Below are 22,921 nucleotides of genomic sequence, written 5' to 3' on the forward strand. Positions count from 1 at the left end.
TGCTGTGGCACTGTGGGTTAAAGCCACGGCCTGCAGTGCCAGTACCCTGTGTGGTGCTGGTTCGAGTCCCAGCTGCTCCAGTTCTGATCCACTCCCTGCTGATGTGCATGGGAAAGCAGCAGAGGATGGTTCTAAGTGCTTGGGCCCCTGTGCCCATGTGAGAAAACCAGAGGCAGCTTCTGACTTTGGCCTGGCTGTTGTGGCCATTTGGGTGGTGAACCAGCAGACAGCAGATCTCTCTTTCTTTGTCTCTGTCTCTCCCTCTCTCTATCTGTAACTAAGACTTTCACATAAATAAACAAATATTACAAAAGAAAAAAATCCTTTACTTGCATGGACGGCTCCCCCTGGCTTGGATTTTGTGATGAATCAATTTTTAAAATGCTATTTATGGTGGGTTTTTCTCATTCTAAATAAATATTCACTTTTGTATCTGATTGTATTAATAATGCTCCCCCAACAGAGGCCACCAGATTGAATAAGCTTCAAGTCCCATAAGACCCTGGATTAGCATCTGCCCTGAGGTTCGATAAGCCATATGGAAAATGAGAAACTGAGGCTCCAGGTTAAAAATGACTTGACTAAAGCAAATCAATAAGTTCCGCACGTTTTTCTGTAATGAGGCACTGTTCATCCAGTAAGTTGTCTTCAGATAATCCTCTTTCTCCTGTGGTGATCCACTCTTTTTCACGCCTTCTTCACGTATTTCTAAAGCCAGCCTTGAACTGTATTATCCTTCTAAACGCAGCAGGGTAACTAGGAGAGCTGCACCCTGGGTGTGCTTTCCTCTGAGACACTGCACTTGTTCTGTGGTTAGGAGGGGTGTAACCTGATGCTAAAAAAGTCAAATATCTGGGCTTGGGATGCTGGCTGTGCCACCAACTCACCACGTGACCCTGATCAGTAAAACATGGAGAATAGCACCCACGAACAGGGTAGCTGTCTGGATTAAGGGAGATACTCTATGCAATAATGAACCAAATTCCTTGCAGACAGTGGGCACTCACCTCTTCTTGTTATTGTTACCTTGTTGGCTTTTTGGTGCCTTTTCTTTCAAGGCTCCCTGGTCTGCTCATCAATCCTTCATCAAGGCCAGGGTCTTGGCCCATCTACCAGAGAATCAGCCCAGCATGACCTTTATGCCACCTTACCCAAGTGATCAAATTCCTTCTCCCAGGGGTGAGAAAACTGGACACTGTGTGTCCCCTCCCTCATCAATACGATACACCGAGAAGGTTGAATCCACCTTGTTCTTAACAAGTATGAAACCTGAACCAATCAGCCAATCCAGAGAATGGGACATTCTGCAGGTACCTGGCCACAGACTCTTAAAGAACAATGTCATGAAAACAAACAAGCAAAAAGAGGTGGGGAACTATTCTAGAATAAAGGGGTCTAACAAGCTCGGAAACCTAACACTACAAGGAAACCTTGGTTGTAGCTGGGTTCAAGTGAAACAAAACATTTGGGAGGCTATATTAGAGGACTGGGTTAATGTTCATGCTAATAGGTGTGATACTGACATCACAGCTATTATCAGTCAGATGTGAACAGCAACGCCCTGTATAGCATAAAAGAGAAGAAGGTCCCTAGTTTTAGGGGATGCCTGGTGAAGTAGTTAACGGTGATGGAGTCATTAAGAAGCAAGAGAGGGAGAGGGAAAATGGTGAGCTGTCAACACTGTTCACCACAGAGTCGATGCCAGTGCTGCTACACTGCTTACACTGGGGGAAAGGTAGAAGAGGGCTTTGAGAAATTCATAGAAAAACTGAATTAAAAGATAATGAATATTTTGCAATGAACGCTTAGAAGCTCACGTGTGTGTGTGTGTGGTACCTTTCTCTCAACTGCTCTGTAAATTTGAAAATTAAATTTAAAAAGCCATTGTTCTTCACAGCCACTGGGCCTTTCTGCTCAGTGAACTGTTGGTCCTGCCGTGGGCAGGTAGTGGGTAATGGATGGCTTCCATCAACAGCAATGCCAGGACTCATTTGATCACTTCACTGGTGCCATTATCAATGTTTCTCTGCACTCTGTCATCTCCCTGTGGGTCACGGCAGCTCGGGGAGAGGCACGGGTGGTGAATGCAACAAAGGTTTTTATTACATGAGATGGAGTTTCCAATCCTGGGATTCTCAGATCACCCTGTTGAGGGGTAAAGCCAGGTACCCCACTGCTATTTTCTCCATCCCTCTCCAGGCAGGTTCCTCCCTCCATGACCCTGGCCTCCTTGTGTAGCTCTTGTCCTAGGAGCCCATCACACTGTTACCTGGCCACCAGGTCTCTGAGATGCCAACTATATTAGGCTTCTACATGTTACCCCAGGCTCCTGGCATTGGGGTATATTCGGGTAATCCAGCTTTTTCCGATTTGTCTGTTCTCTGCCCACCTAATGTCTCATTGGATGGAGGAGATTCTGTTATTCCAATTGTTTTCTTAAACAAAACTGCAAGACTTTCTTCCTGGCCTCTGTAACAGAAGACTCATCAATCTTCATCACATACTCAGCCCACACCAGCTGGCTTTCTCCCGTTTTACGTTTAGAAAATCTACTGTAATAAATGGTTCCTTTTAAACTCTTCTAGTGTAACCTTTATTGGTTGAGTGGTGATAGCAGAAAGATCATCCGTATTATAATCCATTGTTTCTCTGTGTGTCTTCTCGTTTCACCTCCCAATTCTCTGAGAAAAGGGACTTACCCTCTGACACTCAAACTCTCTCTGATACACACAATAGTAGGAACTCAATAAATGTTCACTGAGCAAAAGACTCATCCATTGCTGTAACAACAGCCCCTTGCTAACTGGACAGTGGTGCAGAAGGAACAAGCATTTCCTCTGACATATCACATGGCTGACATTTCATAGGGACCTGCCTGGCGTCTTGAGCCTTCCATATCAATGTGATGCAAAAGAAGTGTTGGGAGGGGACCTCCTTTGCTCAAGGCACAATGCAGCCTGTATTTCTTGAGCTTCTACAGGTCAAACCTGCATGCCCTCATGTAACAATTATCCCTGGGAGCCAGCGAGCCAGGAACCCTATTGGTGCCAAGGTTGAAAGCTGAAGGCTTACAGATTGCTTGTAAGCAACTCCCCACGTCTTAGGGAAAGCTGACCCAGGTACTCAAGTCACAACCAGGTGAGGCAAGAAAACTAAGTGCTCCAAGAAAAAAGGCGAAAACATTGTCCCGAGTCCTGCATCTGGAATGAAATGGACAAGCTCTCAGGTTAAGAAATCTGCAACAGATCACGAGCAACAAGAAGATATATAGAGCTTGTTCCCATCACAAAACATTCTGGCCAGTGTTGAGCTCTGCACCCTTGAAGCATACAGCATATCCCTCAGCTCCTCATTCGTAGAGGAGGAACCAACAAGGGGACTTGAAATTTGTGGGAAAATAGAATTACAAGGTAAGCTTGTGTTGGTACAAAACTTTTTTGAAATTCACGCATAGCTTTTTTCATGACTCACATTTTCCGTGGACTTTTTCAAGACCCCTTATTAAGAATCGTGGTGGGGAAGTGACTGGCCATGGTCCCACAGCAGGAGGTAGCTGAGCCAGGACCCCCTTCGTCAGTTCCTTACTGCTGGGTTTGTCTGTGGAGCTGGTGTGAGGCACGACTCTCGGTACTAAATATCAGACTCCCAACTGCTGACTCAACTGGCCGAGGGTCCCTGCTTCTAAAGCTCCCCGTGTGATACTAAGGAGAACCACACGTCTTTCCATCCTGTGTTTTTGATTATTTGACATTGGCAGGTTTTGTGCAAGACCGGGCTCTGTAGACCATCAGGAGTCTGGATCACAACACTGATGGTACCCCCTTCCTCTTCCCTTCAAACAGTGGGCTTCCCTGTCATCTGGTAGACACAGTGGATGATTTAATGCATCATTTGGCTCCTGGCACTCTCTCACTCAAATCACCACCATGTTCTGCTGAGGCCAAAGTCCTTATTGTGGCCTGGAAAGCATTCCTCCCGGGGACTTGTGGTCTTCAACCTCTTGCTTGCTCTCTCCTACCACCTCCTGCTGCTCCTGGAACCTTCTAGAAAAGGCTCAATTTTCAGTGCTATTTCCTCTGCCTGGAACAACCCCACCTGCCACTGATCTGCCCTGTGGCTCAACCCCATGCCTCACCCAGTGCAGATAACCTGCCTGCCTTGTTCAAGCGTTTTCCCCCATCACCCATACCTCCCTTGACTGTCATGTATTTATTAGGTGTACTTCTTTGTCTCTCCCCAGCCTGGGAGCTTTGTTTGCTTCATTGATAGAGTCTAAGGAGCTGAAAAAGCCTGGTAAGAGTAGGTATTATAATAAATATTTGTGGGGGCTGGCACTGGGGCACAGTGGGTTAAGCTGCCTTCCACTTACAACATCTGTCTTCCCTATCCCCCTTTCAGAGTGCCAGCAGCTCTGCTTATGATCTGGCTCCCTGCTAATGTGCCTGGGAAGGCAGTGGGTGATGGCCCAAGTGCTTGAGTCCTTGCCACCCACATGGAAGACTCTGAAGGAGTCCTGGGCTCCTGGCTTCAGCCTGGCCCAGATTTGACCGTTGCAGTCATTGGGCAAGTAAACCAGCAGGTGGAATCAATTTCTCTCTGCGTGTCTCTCCAATTTTAAAATAAATAAATACTTGTGGAATTAATTTGCAAGAAAGGGTTTGTTGATCAAAATACCCTCAATCAAAAGGGAGTTTGTGAGCAACTTGGCTGGACCTATGTGGTCCTTGTCATGCTGCAGATATTCAGCGCCTGCAGAGATCCATGGTGAGGACAAAGGGCATTGGTAACTGTGGGCCCCCTGCACCAGAGGATGGTTAAGGGGAGGTCTTCCAGCAGGAACCCTGGGAACAGCCAAGTGAAGGTTGCTTCTGCCCTTGGCGAGGTGGTGACGGACAAATACACACAGAGGCCATGCGGCACCCAGGGATGTGAAGGATTCTGGGAGAAAGGCATCATTATTTTGGTAAGGGTGGATGACAGGTCTTTTAGGGAGTAAACCATGGTCCAGAGGAAACATACAGAAATCATATTTTAGATGTTCAAAGAGCCCTGCCAAATTCTTGCACCCGGACCCATTTTTAAAGCTTTAGTTGGCATGGTGTGGGGCAGACATCATGGGCTGATGAAGTGGATGAGAAAATGCCACAGATGCAGGGAGAACAGGAAGAAAGGGGCAGCTCTGGAAGGAGCGGCCTCGGCTTGGGGACCCCGGCCAGGAACCCCAGAAATGGTCCCTCATAAGAATTTTGCAAATGATCCAGAAGAAAGTATATCCAGCAGAGTCTGCAACTGAACACGTGACCTTGCACCTTCCTGGCTGGTGGGACGCCAGGGCAGTGGAGACAGATGGTGGAGGTCATCAGGGCTGAGCATGTGGTGGGGAAGCAGCCAACGAGCTTCACTGGGGAAACTCTGGACATACATACATACAAAGAAAAATGGGCTGGAGACGTCAGCATGACCCAAGGGAAGGTCAGAAGAGGCACGGGCACTCCCACTGGACCACCTCAGCCAGGTTAACAGTGGATGCCGGACCCTTCCGGAAATGGGCATTGGTCATTAAGGGATGGAGTTCATTTTCCCACTGCTTTTTGAAGTTGGGAAATGGCTGCCATTCTCTCCCTATCTCCTGTCCTGAGGGTGCGTCTTAACTTCCCCCATCCCACTTCACAACTTTGGGCTTTCAATTGTGTCTTCCCCACCACCTTGTGAGCCCCCAGCACCCCTTCTTCTCTATCTTCCCCAACCACACTCACCCCTCACTGCCCTGAGCTCCCTGCTCAGATCTCTGTGGAATGCTTTAATATTTGCAAGAGGTGTCTTTCATGCGGGCACTCACGATTAATGGGATGCATGATTGGATCAAGTCTGTGTGTTTCAAGACAGACACAGGGAGATGGAAAGATGCCAAGTCAGCCAGGGGAGGGAGGCACCATGGCCAGAAAGCTGGGCTCCTCAGTCTGGAATGAGGACCAGTGAAACAGGCAAAGGAGCACATGGAAATCCTTGAAAGTGGAGAGGTGAACAGGACCTGGCTCACCGAATCAGAACACTGGAAAGACGAAGGTGCCAATGGTGTTTAAAAAATCCTTTCAAGCGAATGGAAGCCTCCTTGAATCTTTCTGAGTATGAAGCATGATATTCTTAAAAATCAGCTGTTTGGGTAAGATTTACATACTGTTAAATACACCTGTGGGGAGTACAGTTCCATGAGCCTTGACAAATGTATACATCCGTGTAGCCAACATCATTATTAAGATGTAGACCATGTCCATCAACCCATGAAAGTTCCTTCATGCCCCTCTAAAGTTAATCACTCTGACCCAATTCCTTGAGGAGCCACTGACTTGCATTTAAACGAATTTTTTTTTGTGAAGCACACATACACACACACAGATGCACACACACACACAGACAATAGATAAATATAGAGAGAGTTCCTATCTGTTTTTCGCTGTTGAAGTGCCCACATGGACAGACTGGGCCAAGCCAAAGCCAGGAACTGGGAGTGCAATCCAGGCCTCTCAAGGGAGAGGCAGGAGCCCAATTACTTGAGCCACCACTGCTGCCAAAGTCTCCATTAGTAGCAAGCTGGAGTCAGGAGTTAGAACCCAGAATCCAGCAGTCACTCCAATCTGGGATTCAGGCATCCCAACCACAGGCCAACAGCTGCTACGCAGTGGTCTGCTTTTCATCACTACGGATTAACTTGCTCCTCCAGCACTGGTACCCAATTTTCATATCTGGCTTTTTTGTTTGTTTGGTTTTTGAGGTTCATTCCTGGTGCTGTACATATCAGTAGCTACATCTATTTCATTACTGTATATTACCTCATTTTGGACCATGGTACAATTTGTTTATTCATTTATCTATTATTATCTACTATTCCAGTTGTTTCAAGTTTGGGTCTATTATGAATAAAACTACTGTGGACATTTGTGTACAAGTCTTTTTCATGGATAAGACACAGTACTGATAAGTAAAATTAAAAAATCTCAGAGCTAGACAGAACAGAAAAGAGGGATCCTAATGTGCTGAGTTCAGTCTTCTGCCTCCAGCCCTCTGCTTTCTCCCCTCCACCACAGTCCTGAGAACTGGATGTTTGGTCTCTGTTTGCCCCCTGCTAGGGAACTCACTGCCTTTTTTTTTTTTTTTTTTGACAGGCAGAGTGGACAGTGAGAGAAAGAGAAACAGATAGAAAGGTCTTCCTTCTGTTGGTTCACCCTGCAATGGCCGCTGTGGCCAGCATGCTGTGCTGATCCGAAGCCAGGAGCCAGGTGCTTCTCCTGGTCTCCCATGTGGGTGTAGGGCCCAAGCACTTGGGCCATCCTCCACTGCCCTCCCTGGCCACAGCAGAGAGCTGGACTGGAAGAGCAGCAACCGGGACATAATCCGGTGCCCCAACCGGGACTAGAACCCGGTGTGCCGGCACCACAGGTGGAGGATTAGCCTATTGAGCCTCGGCACCGGCCTAAGCCATGGCACCAGTTTCACTGCCTTTCAGAGCTGCTTATCAGAGAATCCTTCAATTGCTAGAAAGTTCTCCCTGACACTGAATTGCAAATGGCTGCTGGATAGGGCCCTGGTGTGGTGCTGCAGTGAAGCCTGGTAACAGCCACACAGCCGGGTATTTTACAAAGGCCCCCAGAGTGACTTCCGGTCTTCCCTGTTTCAGTCACCATACCCTTTGTTCTGCCATCCATTCCACTTGAGACTTGCTTGAGCTTGTGGTCAATGCCTCTTCAGCTGCTTCATAACAAACTGAACGCATTGCTCCAGCAACTGAACACCTGCCCAGCACTGGCCAGCAAAGCCCACGTCTGCACACAGCATTGCCTGATATTAGCCAGGGCTCTCCATCACCCATTGCTAACCCCACAGAGCTCACAGGCAGCCAGGGAGCCGCCCGCAGGCTCTGCTCACATGTGCTGCTGCTAAACCCTATCCCCCCATCCTGTGCTTCATGCAGTGGGCAGATTTATGGAAATGGCACAGGCCTGAAAATACAAATTGCTTCAGAAATGAATCAGACAACTTCATGGTTGAAAGACCCATAATGGCTTATTACGGCAAACTGGCATGTGTTGTGCTGTCCGTGCCTTACTTTTCTAGCTGACAGCGGGATCAACAGCTATGTTGAACTAGAAGGTTCTGGAAGCCCCTAATAGCTCCTAAAGTTTGTGATGCCTTCTCCCACCAAATGTTCTTTGGTGCCACTGTCAGCAGCATACAAAGCCAGCTGGGCCAGGGGCTGCCTCAGCTGCAATGTCATCTTGGAGGAGAAGTAGTAGAAGAAAGAGAAAGGGAAGGAAGGCTAGGGAGAGGCCGGCATTCCTGAAAATCCCAAATGTCACTCAGCAGGAGACGGGCAAGGTGTGTCACCCACACCTGGGGGAAGACAACTGCTAGTTCCACCCACACGTTAAGATGTTACTTTTTATAGTTTACTTTTTATTTTTGATAATGTGAAATGCATTCATCTTTGAATTCTTAGAAGTGCAGAAAAATTTTAAAGAAAAAATTCACCTACAATTCTGTACAGCAACAACTACCATTAATATTAGGAAGTGTTTCCTTTTAGTCACTTTTTATTTCTTTGCTCCTTAAAAAAGAGTCTTGAGAGACACATAATTGTTTTCATCTCTCCTTTGACCCATCCCTCCTTCCAATGTATGCCCACATACTCCATGTTTTGTAAGACAAAGGGGCATAAACACGTTCCCCTACTTTAACACTCTCTTGTCCATTTTCCCATGCAACTAAGAATCCTTTAAAAACACAAATTTAATGATAGTGTAGCATTCCGTGATACACATAAACTGTGAAGCGTAATCATTCCTAATCTTACATATTTAGCTTGCTTCTAGTATTTTCCCATTATTGCCACTCAGAGACAACTGTTCCTATACTCAGAACTTTCACATTTTCAGTTATTTTTCAGTTATTTTAAGGATATACTCTTACCACTGAAATATAATTTGAAGTGTACTTTCTTGAGACTTTTCATTCATATGAAAAGTACATATGTATACATATGTATACATAAGTATGTGTAGATAGATCGATCGATCGATCTACAAATCCCACCCCACAGTCCCGATGTGGTCCTGCCATCCTACTTCAATCAGAAATTTCCAAAACCAATGGCATGGATCAGCTGTCAGCATCACTTCCTAACTGAATATGACACAGAAGAGAAAAAGTAGAAAAACCCTAAATTTCTCTCCAAGGATCCTAAGCCCCAGAGGTGAGTGGAACATGAACTATTAGACAGAAAATGGGTGGTTAATTGCTAGAAAGTAAACAGCCACACAACCCTGGAAAGCCAGAGGCACGGGGATGTCACTCAGCCAGAATGGCAGGTGCTGCACCCTTCACCCTGGCAGTAGCTGGGATTGTGCCTGTGTGATGAGTGGGCTCCCCGCTGCCAGTCTGCTAGGCCTGCCATGACTAAACACCACAGACTGGGTGACATAAACATCAACCGTGGACTTTCTCAGCAATCTGGAAGGTGAGCAGGGCTGGTCTCCACTGATGCCTCTTTCCTGGGCTTGGGGATGGCGTCTTCTCCCTGTGTCCTTACATGGTCATCTCTCTGGGTCATCTGTGTTCTGATCTCTTCTGATAAGAACACAGATTGCGTGAGGACCCAACCCAGTGGCATTATTTGGATGTGATCATCTTTATAAAGGCCCCATCTCCAAATGCAGTTGTATATTGAGACTTAGGACTTCAACATGTGAGTTTTGGGGGGACACAGTTCAGCCCGTAGCCCTGACCTAATGGAAGTACTGGTGTATGAGGCGGGCTTTGGTTTGTAATCTGGACTCATCAGCCTCCAATGCAGGGATCCGGGGCTCTGCAGGAGTCCCTTCCTCCGAGTGGTTCTCCAGGTCCTCAGGGAATTCCTCGTTCCTCATCATGTTGTATGGAAGCTCAAGCCACTCGGAGAAGCCACATAAATGAACTCTGGTCAACAGTCCCCGCTGAGCCCCGTCTGAAGTCATCCCAGCCCAGCTACCTGACACGTGAGTGAAGAAGTTCCAGATGAGTCCAGCCTTCAACCCTTTCGCAGCTGTGTTCTGGTTGCATTTCTGATTCCTGGAACCTGTGAGTATAGTAAGACGATGTTTTATGTCACGTTTTGGATGGGATTCTGGTTTATTCAATGTTATTCCACTGGGTAACGAAGGAGCTGGATGATCACCCAGACCGCACACGTTTTCATCTATACTTCCAACAACTGTTTGTTCTGAACAGCATCCTACATGCTCTTTGGGGCACTGGGGAATTGGGGTGGCATTTGCATGTGACTCACAGTGCAGTCTAAGTGATGAGTGCTTTGCCAAGGAAATGACCTGGAGCGATGGCACAGAAGCACCAGATTCTCACACAGGTGACAGTGCGGAGTCAGATGGGTTAACAAGCACGTTGGTCCCTATGGAAAATGGGGAAAGCAGAGTCCCTCTAAGAGGGTGCACAATGCTTGCTTCCCTCACAAGTTACCTTCAGCAGGATCAAGGTGCTAAATCCTGCTGCACGTTTTCCCCCAAAAGCTGCCTTTACCAAAAACCAAGGTGTCTGCCCACTCCTTGGGAGCTTCCAATCCTATCATGAGAATAGCAAGGGAGTGGTGATTCCACTCTTCTGAGCCCCCAGGTTACTGTAGAAACAAGTTGCCCACCCCACACTTCTGATGGCTCTTCCACGTGAGACAATTCTTTCCTGTGAGACAAAGGACCGAGATCATCTTTCTCTGTTACCTTTTCACCCATAACAATAGCAGGAACAGTGTGCTGAGGTCAACCCCAGCCCTCCTCTCTAGCCGTGGGCATCCCTATGTCCACGGTCTGTTCCCAAAGGAATTGAAGGCAGTTTTGTTTTATTTTACATCAACTTCCTCTTTAAAACAAGATGTTCTTTAAGATCCCCTCTAGTAAGTTTTCGTGATGCAGGATGGACAATCTTTGTCTCATTTACCCCTAAAGCAGAAGCAACGCTTTGCATCAGGAGATGCAGGTTCAAACCCCAGTCCCGCCGCTCACTGGCCAGGCAGCCTGGGCAAATCATTTAAATCATCTGAGCCTAGCCTCAGTCAAATGGAAAAACATGTGCTTTACCACATGGGGATTGTTGTGGAGATTAAAGGCTTATGTGAAAGTCAGGTGGAGAGATGTCTGCTGAATCCCTTGTTAAAGTCTCTCTTTCTCCAAACATCTCAAGCCATCTGCATTTTCTCTGCCCTAAAGGCTGCCAAATCTCCCCTCAGTTGAGGTCTCCTCTCTCCCTCCCTCCTTCCCTGGCCACCCCTGAGCTGCATGCTGTCCTCCCTGACCAAGGCTAAAGCCCATGCACAAATGCAGGAGACATGCCCAGAGGCCGGCCTCCTGAGCTGTTACTCACCCCCTGATTCCTGTCAGCAGGAAACAACCTCCTCTCAGTTCTGTCACCACTTTATCGTTTTCTGTAGCACCTTCATGCTCAACTGCTTGGAAACATCCTCTCTCCTTGCCACCAATTTCTCTACCAAGGCTGTCACAGGGCCTGTGAGGATATCTTCATTGCAGAATCTAGAGGTCACTTAGCCCTGATGTCTTGACACTGGGTCAGATGCCTTGAAGTCATTTCCTCTGCTTCTGCCATTTGGCATCCACGTCTTATCTGCAAGTGATGCCCCAGCGATGCGTCACAGTTAAGAAGTTCAAATCCGAACCTCCCACCAACTCTGCGTCTCCACCTATGTTCCCTCTCTTTGGAAACCAGATGGACATTCCCCCAACCTCCCAAGCCAGAAAACAGGCTGCCATCCCGGATGCCCCCTTAGCTCACAGCTCCTTAGCCTGTCGCCTCTCCCCCATCCCAGCCACTGTTATTTCCTGTTAAAATTGCTCCCATGGTCTCCTAGCAGGTCTCCTGGCTTCCAGTCTTGCCCCATCTCGATCCACGGCATAGCCTGAATGATTATGTCTAAAAGCATTTTTCATTGCACAATCCCTGTATTGAAAACCCTCTTGGTTCTCCACTGTTCTCAAGCTGAGTTTCAAACTTGGCTTTGCACGTGCTGTTCCCTCTGCCTGGAACAGCCTCTCTCCACCCTTGTGTATCCACGGGTCTCTGTTTAGATGTTACTTCTGGAATACTACCTCCCTTATGTAGTATTCCCTTTGGAGCCTTTGCTTATCACACAATTGCTGTTTCTCTATTGCCTAGCACTGGGGCTGGCGCTAATTGAGTGTTCGGGTAAACACTGGCTGAAAAGCAGGGATGGGAGGGATGACTACCTGCCAATGGCTTTTGAACTTGCCACAGAATCACCTGGGGGCCTTGTGAAACCGCAGGCTGGGCTCCCACCTGACTTCCTGATTCATGCCGCCTAGGGGAGGCAGCTGAGGCTGCTTGTCAGGGGTTAGGAACCCCGGCTTCCTGCAACGTCAAGGCGCCTGAGGGTGAGGGATACTTTCAAAGAAAACTGGAGGTTCGCTAAAGTTCTGTACCTTTCTTCTCCATAGCTTCCTTAACGGTATTTTATGAGATTTTAGCTTCTGAAAATGTTTTCAGGAAACTAGTTGGGCTCTAAGGTAACCAGAGCACATGCCCCATTAGGGCTCAAAGGCAGCACCTGGAGGCTCATTGATGGATTGCCAGGCAATGGAACAAAGGTGAGGCTGAGGCTGGGCTTAGCAGTTGGCAGGGATCTGAGTGAAGGGCTGAGGCCTCCAGTCGGGAGAGTTCTCAGGGAACAGGCCCCAGGGACCGCTCTCAGGCATGCCCTGGATGTGCAGTGGTGGGGCATGATTTGCACACGGAAGGGCACAGCATCCCTGGTGGACAAGTTCTTGTTGTAACTTGGCCTCTGAGGGTTGGGGATTATTTTTCTCAAAAGCACTGAGAACCCATTGGGGATGTTTCTTAATGAGGTATAGGTAAGAAAGGACTTCTTTCTGCTCAACATCTTCTTTTTAAAAATAAGCTTTATTAGTTTATCTTCATTGTAAAAAACAAACTTGGAAATTTAAAAAGCAAAAAAAAAAAAAAAAGCATGTAATTCTATGTCCCCTGAAGGAAATCCTGTTTTGAATTTGACATCTATGCTCTAAGAAAAAAAAAAGGATTATTCCACATTATAGACATGCTCTTTTATAAGACAATACTTACCTGTTTAACTTGTTGATTTTATAATAAAATACCTCCATAGAGCAAGTATTTATCAATGTTTCTAACTATTCTTTTAATACTCATTAAATCTGCTCTATGTACTGTACTGTCTTTATGCCTTTGTGAGAATCAAAGACAATTCCTATTTAAAATTTAGCAACTCGAGCATGGCTGTTTAATTTATATATTCACCAAGAATACATGAGTGCATCTCCAGAAACCCTCTGCAGCTCTGGCCATTGTCTGTTCACATTTTTTATTGGCCCTATTGCTTGGGTCTTTTCATGTTTGGGATCCATTTGTGTCTCTTCAAATGTTTATTTTCCTTTGTATTTCTCTGAGATGTGCCTGTTCCTGTACTCTGTTTCTCATTCCATGGGCCTTGCTGTGTTTTTCCCATTGATGTATAAAAGCTACCTATATGGCAAAATATTACTGCTTTCTCTAGTTGTTTCTTCCACACGGACACAAAGATGCCTCTGAACTGTAATATATACACAGTTGAACTGTTGATGTTCTAGGAAGTTGCGAGCTTTCCTTATAAAATTGAAAAATAACATTAAAATCCTATCATTTTTGGAAGTTTCCTTTTTATCTCCTGGTCCATAAGAGGGAGAAGAGAACACAGAAGGAAGTGAAAGAGAAATGAGTGCAGAGAGGAAGAGAACACAAGCGAGGGTTCCAGTCATCACATTACATTCCTAGGAGACTGGACTTACAGAAGAATCAGCTGGAGACTTGCTAAACGCAGGTGATGATGTGGGAGGTCCAGGCTGCCTTTCTCACGGGCTCCCAGGTGAGGCTGATTGTCAGGCCAGCACCCATGAGCTCAGGGACCACTCTGATTCCCCTGAAATTATCATATGTTTTGAAAACTCTCTCTGTCGCTCCCCCTCTTCATGGAGGAACGACACAGGACCCTGCGCTGTTCTTTTGTCTGCTCGGCCCTCCCCGGGTTTGCTGCTGGTTCTTCCCGGGTTGGCTACCAACCCTTCTACCTCCGTGGAAGGGCGGTTCCCCCTAGCCACTTTCCCCACTTCTGCAGGGGAGTGGCACACAGCCGGCCGGCTCTCGGGGGCTGCACAGGTGTTCCTTCAGATAGATGTTCCCCTTAGATGTTCCTGGTGCATGTTGTCTCTCTCCTCCTTTATAGTCCTCTTCCACCAATCCCAACTCTGCTACCCACACGCCGAGTACGCTGCCCTCCTCCAATCAGGAGCAGGTCCTGCTGTTTATTGGTTGAACTGGAGGCAGCTGTGTAGAAGCTGTTTCTCCCTTCTCCGCGCCATATTGTGGGAGAGCAGATGCATAGAATAAGTCTTAATTCCAGTAACTTAGTCTAGTCCGAGTTGCTCCCCACATCTCTCCTTTCTCTTTTTAAAGCAGAGAGAATCCTAACTGCTTGCTGTGGACAGCCACAGGTCTTTTTTTTTTTTTTTCTTTCGAAAAGAAAAATATATCCACCTTCCTGGAGTGACATCCCTGTGCCTCCTAGCCTTGCAGAACATCCCACTAAAGACTTTCCAAGGCCAACGTGCAAGCATAACACGTCCTCTTCTTGGGTCTTCTTGTTGGGCTGGGTAGAATTAAGTTGAGGGGCCAATATGGTGGTGCAGAGAGTTAAGCTGCCACTTTTGATGTTCGCCTCCCCTATCTGACTGCTGGTTTGATTCCCTGCTGCTCTGCTTCCAGTCCAGTGTGCTGGCTGAGAGTGGGAATGAGGGGACAAGGATGCAAAGAATGGAGCCAAGACAAATCCCAATCAAGGCTCCTTTATTCAACAAATCCAGTAGTATTTAAAGGTGACCAGTTGAATACAAGAAGGCACACAAAAGATTTACATATCCAAAAGACTTTTGGGGTTACAAAGAGTTCCTGACAAGGCTCTTCCTGCCATTCTTCCTGCCTCTCCCTGAAATCTCCTTAGCCTAATTGTCTGAGCCAGGATGTCTCCATTCATATGTTTAAGTGTAAACAAAAGGGGCGACTGCCTGTGGCTGCCCACAGTCCAGCTCCCTGGGGATGCAGAGACAGCCACAGAAAAGGAACCAGGTTCTTGGGTCCCTGCTGCCAGGATGGAGTTCCTGGCTCTTGGCTTTAGCCTGGCCCAGCCCTGGCTATTGCAGCCACTGGGAGAGTGACCCAATGGATGCAGGTGCTTGCTCTCTCTCTCTCTGTCCTTCTGCATTTCCAATAAATCTTTTTTTAAAAAAAATTGAGTTAGAGATTAATTGGCCTTTTGGACAGAAGTAGTCTCTTTTTTTTTAAAAGAAGGAACAGCTGTCATGTAAGCTGCCCCTCCCCCTATAATGACCTAATGAATCTGGAAGCAGCAACACAGTCTGAGGACGGGGCTCAGGAGAGGTGGATTCTGGTCCTGGCTCTAACACAGTTGTTTTGCATCTATTAAACTTTCTCGGCTCAACTTCTTCAACTGCAGAACGGAGATGATAATAGAGCCTTGCCTCCGCAGGAAGATTTCGAATTAGAATTTCCCAGAGGGGTCTCTGGACTTTCTCTAGGAGCAGTGACGTCATCCATCTCTTACAACCGCCCCTGCACCGCCTGGGCTTTCCAATCTCCAAGCAAGTTTCCACAAAGCTTTCGGCGAACTGCAGAATACATCACAGCAAACAAGGCTCCGGGCAATTCTGCAGGGTCCTGAAGCCAAGAAGTAGCCCGAGCTCTGCTCATGCAGGCACTGTACGGCTGGGGATATGGGCTCCAGCTCTGATTCGAAAGCACACTCAAGGACATAGGGCTGCTGACCAAACACAACCAGTGGCTCTAGCAAGGCCACACCGGCACGAGGGAGGGGATGGAAAAGCAGCATTTATGGAGTGTGTTAGCTCACTTTCCTGCAACAACCCCGGGAGATGGGGAGTGTCCTTCACTCTGGGCAGCAATGGAGTCAACAACTGTCCGAAGGTCACAAGTAGGAAGACCTCAAAGCCCGATCTGCTCCAGGGGTGTAGCCCAAACCTCAGTCTCACAGCAAAGCAGAGGTGCTCAGAGCAATGGAGACTGGGCAGTGGGGGAAGGGGACCTGCTGACTTTGCGCAGGTCATGTCACTTGGTTAAGGCTGAGGTTTCTCCTGCCAGCACTTCTCACATACAGGCAGTGAGAAGGCGCCACTGCCCAGGGCTGGCCCAGAGAGCCCACTGAGAGCCTCCCTAGGCTCTCAGCCAACCTAGCAAGTTTGCAGCAGCTCAGGGCTGCCTGCAATACCGACAAACAAACGACAGCCCACCCGTGCCCCTGTCTCATCTGAGGACAGCAAGGCGGGAAGACAGCCCATTTCGAAGCTCCACGATGTTGTCAGAGAACAGAGCATCCATCTCTGCCTGCCTTTTTTGGTGTGTGTGTGTGTCCCTTCTAGCGGCTGCCTCCTCCACATGGCAGCTGCCCCGGGTCTCGGTTGCCCCATGCTGGCCAGCACTCACAGGTGCTCTGCAGGCTCCGACTCCTTGGCCTGCTGCTCCCCACTCTCCCGCCTGGGGTCCAGATGCGGACCCCAGCAGACGCGGCTGTCTCTCGGGGCGCACACCCGGGCCCCTGGCCCTTCCCCACTGGGTGATCTCACCCGATCACCATCACGTGCCCCTGGGCTCCTCCTGGCTGACTCCCAGCAGCAGCAGGCTGGGTGTCACCTTCCAGCCCTCCTCCCGCCACGCGCGGGCCTCTAAGCTCCGGAGCGCTTACTTCATCCCATAAACTCAGCTAATGCTTACCACATACTCCCCGGGCGGCCGGGAGAAACCCCTCCCTTGACAGACCCTTACTCCAGACCCGGGAGCGGCGGAGGCGGCCTGTGCTGCCGGCCCCCAGGACAAACATGACCTTGGACGCCTCTACGAAGCCATGTCCACTCCTCTGAGCAGGCGGCGGCTTTGAACCAAATGGTGCCTTTTGTCCCTAGCGTTTAGGAAACCGATGGCGCCCGTTTCTCGTTCGCAATTATGGCAACTTGGCGCGGAACCCCCACGCCCCCTTCCACTGCGCCCCAAGCGCAGAGCCCCGGGCGGGGAGCAGGGCGGCTCCCAGGGCACTTGGAGCGGCGCTGCCGGCGCGGGAAGTTGCCCGAGTCCAGCGCCGCTGCCGGCGCGAAATTGCAGGCGGGCGGGCGCGTCGAGTTTGAAAACGAGCGAGGGCCGTGGGGGCGGGCCCCGGGAGCGCAGCCGCCTCCCTCGGCCAATCAGCGGGGGCGGCGCGTGCGGCCGGGCTGTGAATGGGGAGCGGCGGCCGCGGCGGAGGGCGAGAGCCGGCGCGCGGGCGGGCGCACTTTCTCCTCAGCGCCGGTTGACAGCGCGGCGGGAGCCCGGAAGGGCTCCGGGCGTCGCGACGAGAACTGCCCCCGCTGACGACTTCTCCTCCGCCTCGCTCGACCCCTGCCGCGCACCTCACGCGGGCATCCGGGACGCCGCCCCTCAGCGCCGGGTACCGCGTCCACCCGGGGCCGTCCCAGCCGTCCGGTGCGGCGTGGCGCTCCGGATGGCAGCTCCTCGGTATGGTCCGCGGTGCCCGGCCCTCGGTGACCGCCGGCGGCCCGCCGCTCCCTGAGTGCGCTGGGTCCTTGCCGGGCCCCTGCCTCGACCGCGAGCGCCCGGGACCCCGCGCGGCGCCAGGCATTGCCGGCGAGGACGCGGAGTGCGCAGGGCAGCGCGGCGGACGGCAGGCGGCAAAGTTCAGCCCGGGCCGCGGGCGGTGGGCGCTGCTGCTGCTCCAGCTGCACTTGCTGCGGGCGCTGGCTCAAGGTAGGCGCGGGCCGGGGCCGGGAGTGGGCTCTGGGGAGATGGGCGCCAGTCGGGGTCCTGGGCGCCGCCCCGGGGGCGGGCTCCGGAGGTCGGGCGCCGCTTCGGGGTGCAGCGCGGCGAACTTTGCGAGCGCGGGTGCGCGGTGTCCCCTGCCCCCCGAGCCGCCGGGCCAGGACTGCGGCGCGCGGGGTGCCCGCTAGACCCACCCGGGGCGGGGGAGGGGCAGGTGAGCTCCTCGAAGCCCACCCTGCGAACGAAAGCCTTTGAAGGGGAGCCCCAGGCACCCGCTCCTGGAGAGGCTGCCCGAGTCCGACCCAGCGCGCCGAGCTGGAGCCGCTGGACGGGTGTCGCTCTTTGCCCCGCGGAGTCTGGGCGGCGGTGCGGGGCTCGCCCCCGCAGACCCCCAGCGTCAGATGCAGCCGCGCCAGCTGCTGGGCGCCCCCCTCCCGGGCAACCCCGGCCTCCCGCTGCTGCGGTTGCCCCGAGCCCGACCCCTAGGTGGGAGTGTGCGGTCGGTAGAGCAAAACTTTCCGTGCCCACAGCTGTGCGGCTTGGCTTTGTTTCCCTCGCTCTGTGGGCCTCGGTTTGGAACATTCCAGTGGTGATCGCTGAAATAGGAAGCGGCGATCTGCCGATTCCAGACGACCTCTGGCACGGCGAGGGGGAATCTCCGTGAAAGGAGCTGTCCCCGGCCGGCCGGAGCCCTTCGCCTGCCCCTCAGCACCCTTTCCGCTGCAGTTCGCTGGTCTTAAAAGAGGGGGTGGGGGAGAAACAGCCGCTTACATACCACCCTTTTCGGATGAGGTCTGTAGGTTAGCCAGGCTCTTCTGCTGTTGGCAGCGCTAGTCAAATTAACTTTGGGCTGTGTTCATTAGCTGTATCCTGGAAAACCATCTCGGTGAGGAACTGGGTACTCGGAGGTTGACTGACGTGGGACAGCCTTGAACTCCAGTTAGCTGTGTTCTGCGTCACGTGCAGATGATTTAGCTTACTGCACAGGAAAGGATTCAAACGCACCAGCATGTTGACGGTCTGAATTGAAAGCCGGCATGCCACAGTTTAGAAACTAACTCAAAATTTTTAAACTGCTTATCTAATAGTATCTGAATGGTGCCTCCCCCAGGGGTTCATAAATGGGTTCCGTGAGGTCTTACTGCGTGAAAACAAATCGTCCTGCTTATGCTCAATTTAACTCCAGCATTAGTTGTACAGTTTTCATTTTTATTTGTGCTTCTTGCTTAATATCTTAGTCTGGAAGCAAGGCGTCTGTTAAGTCATTTTGTAAAATGGGATCTGGATTGCCAGAGAAGCCAGGTTTAACTGAAGAAATTGAAATCACTTGATTTGACCTTTAGAATAGAAATGGTGTTTTATTATTGAGTTTCTTTTTTTTAACTTTTATTTAATGAATATAAATTTCCAAAGGAGAATATGGATTACAATGGCTTCCCCCCCATAATGTCCCTCCAACCCGCAACCCTCCCCTTATCCACTCCCTCTCCCCTTCCATTCACATCAAGATTCATTTTCAATTCTCTTTATATACAGAAGATCAGTTTAGCATACATTAAGATTTCAACAGTTTGCTCCCACACAGAAACATAAAGTGAAAAATACTGTTTGAGTGCTAGTTATAGCATTAAATCTCAATGTACAGCACACTAAGGACAAAGATCCTACATGAGGAGTAAGTGCACAGTGACTCCTGTTGTTGACTTAACCAATTGACACTCTTGTTTATGGCATCAGTAATCTCCCTATGCTCCAGTCATGAGTTTCCAAAGCTATGGAAGCCTTTTGAGTTTTTTTAAACTCAAAAAAAAAAACTTAAAAAAAAAGTGACTTGCGCTTTACAGTAAGATATTTGCATTTACGTGTTTGAAGATGTGCACAGATTGAAACAGTGGGGAAAATCAGTGGCTTTGTTTTGAAGTTTATTACATGGATGTAAAGTTTTGGTCATTGGCACTCTGAAGGCTGTTTGAAGTATTTTTACAGATGAAAAATGAATGAAAATACATTAATTAAAATACTAAGGCAACTGCCAAACTTTCTTAGGGAGGAATATTTTATTCCTTGTCGGTAAAAACATTGGTATCTGTTTTACATTTATATGGTTTGTAAAAGTGTACAGATCTTTTAGTGTAGAATTTCAAATAGATTGTCACAAATTTTAAATTCATTGACAGGTTTCTGTTCTCTGTGAAATGTGTAATATATCCATCATTTTTTATATCATTGAAAATTCATATTACAGAGGAGATGTCACCGTTTGACAAAAGCTCATGTATCTTGAAAATGAAAATTCTGGTGCTGCTATAGCGATTTCTGATGGGATGATGAGCTGGTCATATGCAAGGAGTGTGATCTCTTGAATCTTATCAGATACAATGTAATATTCTAAATGGGGTAGTTACCAGTAAGTTGCAACTGGTCATAAGCACCATGTTGTTACTATGTAGCGAGGTGAAGCTATTGGGTAGGCTTGGTCATATCATCCTGGAAGAGAATAAATGCATCATTTATCAGTATAAGTTACAAATAATCAGCAGAAGTTACAAAAGAAGATATTGTTGACCCTGGAGGCAGTTCAGATCTTACAGAAAAAAAAAAAAAAAAAGAAAAAAAAAAACCTTTTTAATGTTCTGGAGTAACTCTGTTCTACATGGTAACAAAGAGTTGCACACTGATTATTGGTGATTATTTAATTGCTTTTGACTTTTCTAGATACCTAAAAAGCCAAATCTTTAATTCTGAAAGGCAGGTGGCAATACACACTTTCTTTATACTTTCTGCTGAGAAGCCAGATAGGAGTGGCTTGGGAGAAGGATGGATCCTAAGTATCACATGTGGTCAGTGGTGCCTTTAGCTTGACTGCTGATGTATTGGTTCTGGTGGTTTTCAGGACACATCATAGATGGAGTTTGTACTCATCAGTCCCAGAGGGATAGGAGTGCTCTTGTCAGTTACCGTCCCTGGTTGTTCATAGCATGCAGTTTCTCCCTGCAGTTGTTTCCAGTCTCTTAGGCCAGTGGCTCTCAAACTTTGAGCACACACTCTCCCCCACCCACCGGCTCCCTGGAGGATTGTTAAAACTTTAAGGGACCACCTCCTTCTGTGCTAACTTGAGCTGCAGCTTGCTTTCTGTGGGATTGTGACATACACTTGAGTTTCAGAACCACTGATGTATACTGCTTTGTTTTTCCTCACTCTAGTCTGCTGATTTCCCCAGAACTCTCTAAGCTGGTGTTTCTCAAACGTGGGTGCACATTGGAAGCACTTGGGAGCTTTCAGTGTTGCGCCTCCATCTCTCTTCCAGACTTTGTTGAATGGATTTGAGGTTTGACCTGGGTGGAGAGAGCCAGGCTCTCCAGCTGATTAGAATGTGTAGCCAAGTTTAAGAACCGCAGCGCTTAGCCTTTAAGTGAGATCACAGGATTCAGTTTTCCTTCAGACATTGTCCTAGGTGTCCAGTCATCCCCCAAGTCATTCCGGCAGCTTATGGACCTTAAACCTGTCTTGACTAACGCCTGTCCCAGGTTCATGATCTCTCTGAGCTACTTGCTTTTAAGCTGTGAGTTCTGTTTATTCCTGTGCAGACTGCTGAGCTCCTACTTGGGTGCTCATCTGGAGCATGCATCATAATCACCGGTGAAATCTTAAAAATAATTGAAAATTTGAGCTCCACTTGAGGTCTGTTGACTCTCAGAATTGGGCATTGTTTAGAAGTTTGACAAGTGATTCTTGTCTCTCTTGTTACATTTTTATTCTTGTGATGGTTGATCTCATAATCTCTGGGTTCTCTGCCACCCTAGCATGCTTTCCTGTGGCCTGGCTCACTTGTGTTAAGTCAGTTGCCAGTCCTGGGTGGTCTCCTAATTAGGCTTTTCTGTCAGTTGTTTGCTGGGGAAATTACAGCACAGTGTTGATCGAGGTCACTGCAAGTCTGGTTTCCTTTGAGCCCGCACTGCCTTCTGTGAATCGATAAGTGATTCATTGCCCCTCTTCCTCTTATCCCTGGCCCCTTCCCCTCACAACTTTAACTTGAGTTTCTAGGAGTCCCAGGCTACCTTGCTTGGGCTGTTGCATATTTAACAGGTGGTTATTGGCTACTTTGTTGGCCTTGCAAATCCAGTAATAGCCATTATCACCCTGTACATCCAGGAAGCTTCCTGTGCTCTCAAATATTTAGGTGAAACAAAGTGGAAAGACTGCAAGTTAAATGGGTAATTAAGTGATGAATGATAAGTCTTTCTAGTTAAATGTACCACTTCAAAAAATTCCTGGAAAAAATGGAAGTATGTTGGCCAAAAAAGTTGTGAAATTCATGCATTTTTTTTCACCATACCCATAGCCATGGGCTTTTTGAGGAGCCCTTGGGTGGTTTTTGGTGCATAGGATGGGGTGTGTGAAATGGCGTTGGTCTGTGGCAGGCAGTGTCATTCTGCTTGCTCTCTGGCCTTCCTCAAGGTGTCCAGGAGCCGGGAGGCTAGGGATATTGCCTGACTACACATAGAGAAGGGAATGCACATAGCAGCAGGAGGAAACACAAACTGCATTGTGATGGCTCATGCTTCAGTTTCTCTAAGCAACTTAGAAAATGGTAGTTCTGAAAGTAGGCCCTTGAAGTCCAATTCATGAAAGCAGAGGGTGGGAATGAAAATCTGGGTGAAAGGGATAGTATGAAGAAGAGGGACACTTAAGTTAGAAAAGCAAAGCTGTTGATTTCAGTTGGTTTAAATACTCTTGGTATACAATGATATATTGTGTGTAATGTAGGTGAGTATCTTAGTTCATGTAGTCCTTTTATTCTGATTTGACTTCAGTCGTTCTGTAACACATTTTCTTAAAGTTTCCCCTGAATTTGTACACTTCCCAATTAAAAAGTCATGAACAACTGTACCCATAATCCTGAGGGAGAATATATGGTTAGTTGAGCCTGCAAGTGGCACCTTCTGCCATCCTCTGGTAGCACATAGAAATTACAGTTAAAATTTTTAGTGAATTCCTG

General features: G+C 48.5%; 1 protein-coding gene and 2 long non-coding RNA genes across 15 annotated transcripts in view; 1 reads left to right on the forward strand and 2 right to left on the reverse strand.

The window, feature by feature from the left end:
• Positions 1–9,092: 9,092 nt before the first annotated feature.
• Positions 9,093–11,081, reverse strand: LOC149123179 (uncharacterized). Of its 2 annotated transcripts, none has more exons than XR_016218585.1 (3): positions 10,764–11,081; positions 10,319–10,438; positions 9,093–10,108 (listed from the first exon to the last, which is right to left on the reverse strand). It is a non-coding gene; the product is annotated as an uncharacterized LOC149123179 (long non-coding RNA). The 2 variants fall into 2 exon arrangements; XR_016218586.1 differs by having other exon boundaries at positions 10,981–11,080.
• A 151-nt stretch (positions 11,082–11,232) lies between these two features.
• LOC138848074 (uncharacterized) lies at positions 11,233–12,578 on the reverse strand. Its single transcript, XR_016218587.1, has 2 exons — positions 12,144–12,578; positions 11,233–11,661 (listed from the first exon to the last, which is right to left on the reverse strand). It is a non-coding gene; the product is annotated as an uncharacterized LOC138848074 (long non-coding RNA).
• Positions 12,579–14,651: 2,073 nt separating this feature from the next.
• Positions 14,652–22,921, forward strand: part of LOC138848073 (uncharacterized) — a 213,082-nt gene continuing 204,812 nt past the window's right edge. For 9 of the 12 annotated variants that reach the window (XM_089310655.1, XM_089310661.1, XM_089310658.1 and 6 more), the window contains exon 1: positions 14,652–17,910. In XM_089310655.1, coding sequence (XP_089166781.1) covers positions 17,090–17,716 — 627 coding nt within the window. In that variant the 5' untranslated portion in view covers positions 14,652–17,089 and the 3' untranslated portion in view covers positions 17,717–17,910. The remainder of the gene's footprint in view (positions 17,911–22,921) is intronic. The other 3 variants (XR_016218309.1, XR_016218310.1, XR_016218312.1) reach the window with 2 other exon arrangements.

The sequence above is a fragment of the Oryctolagus cuniculus genome, chromosome 12 (assembly GCF_051225735.1).
Source record: "Oryctolagus cuniculus isolate XC-2025 breed Fujian yellow rabbit chromosome 12, ASM5122573v1, whole genome shotgun sequence".
Taxonomy (NCBI): Eukaryota; Metazoa; Chordata; class Mammalia; order Lagomorpha; family Leporidae; genus Oryctolagus; species Oryctolagus cuniculus.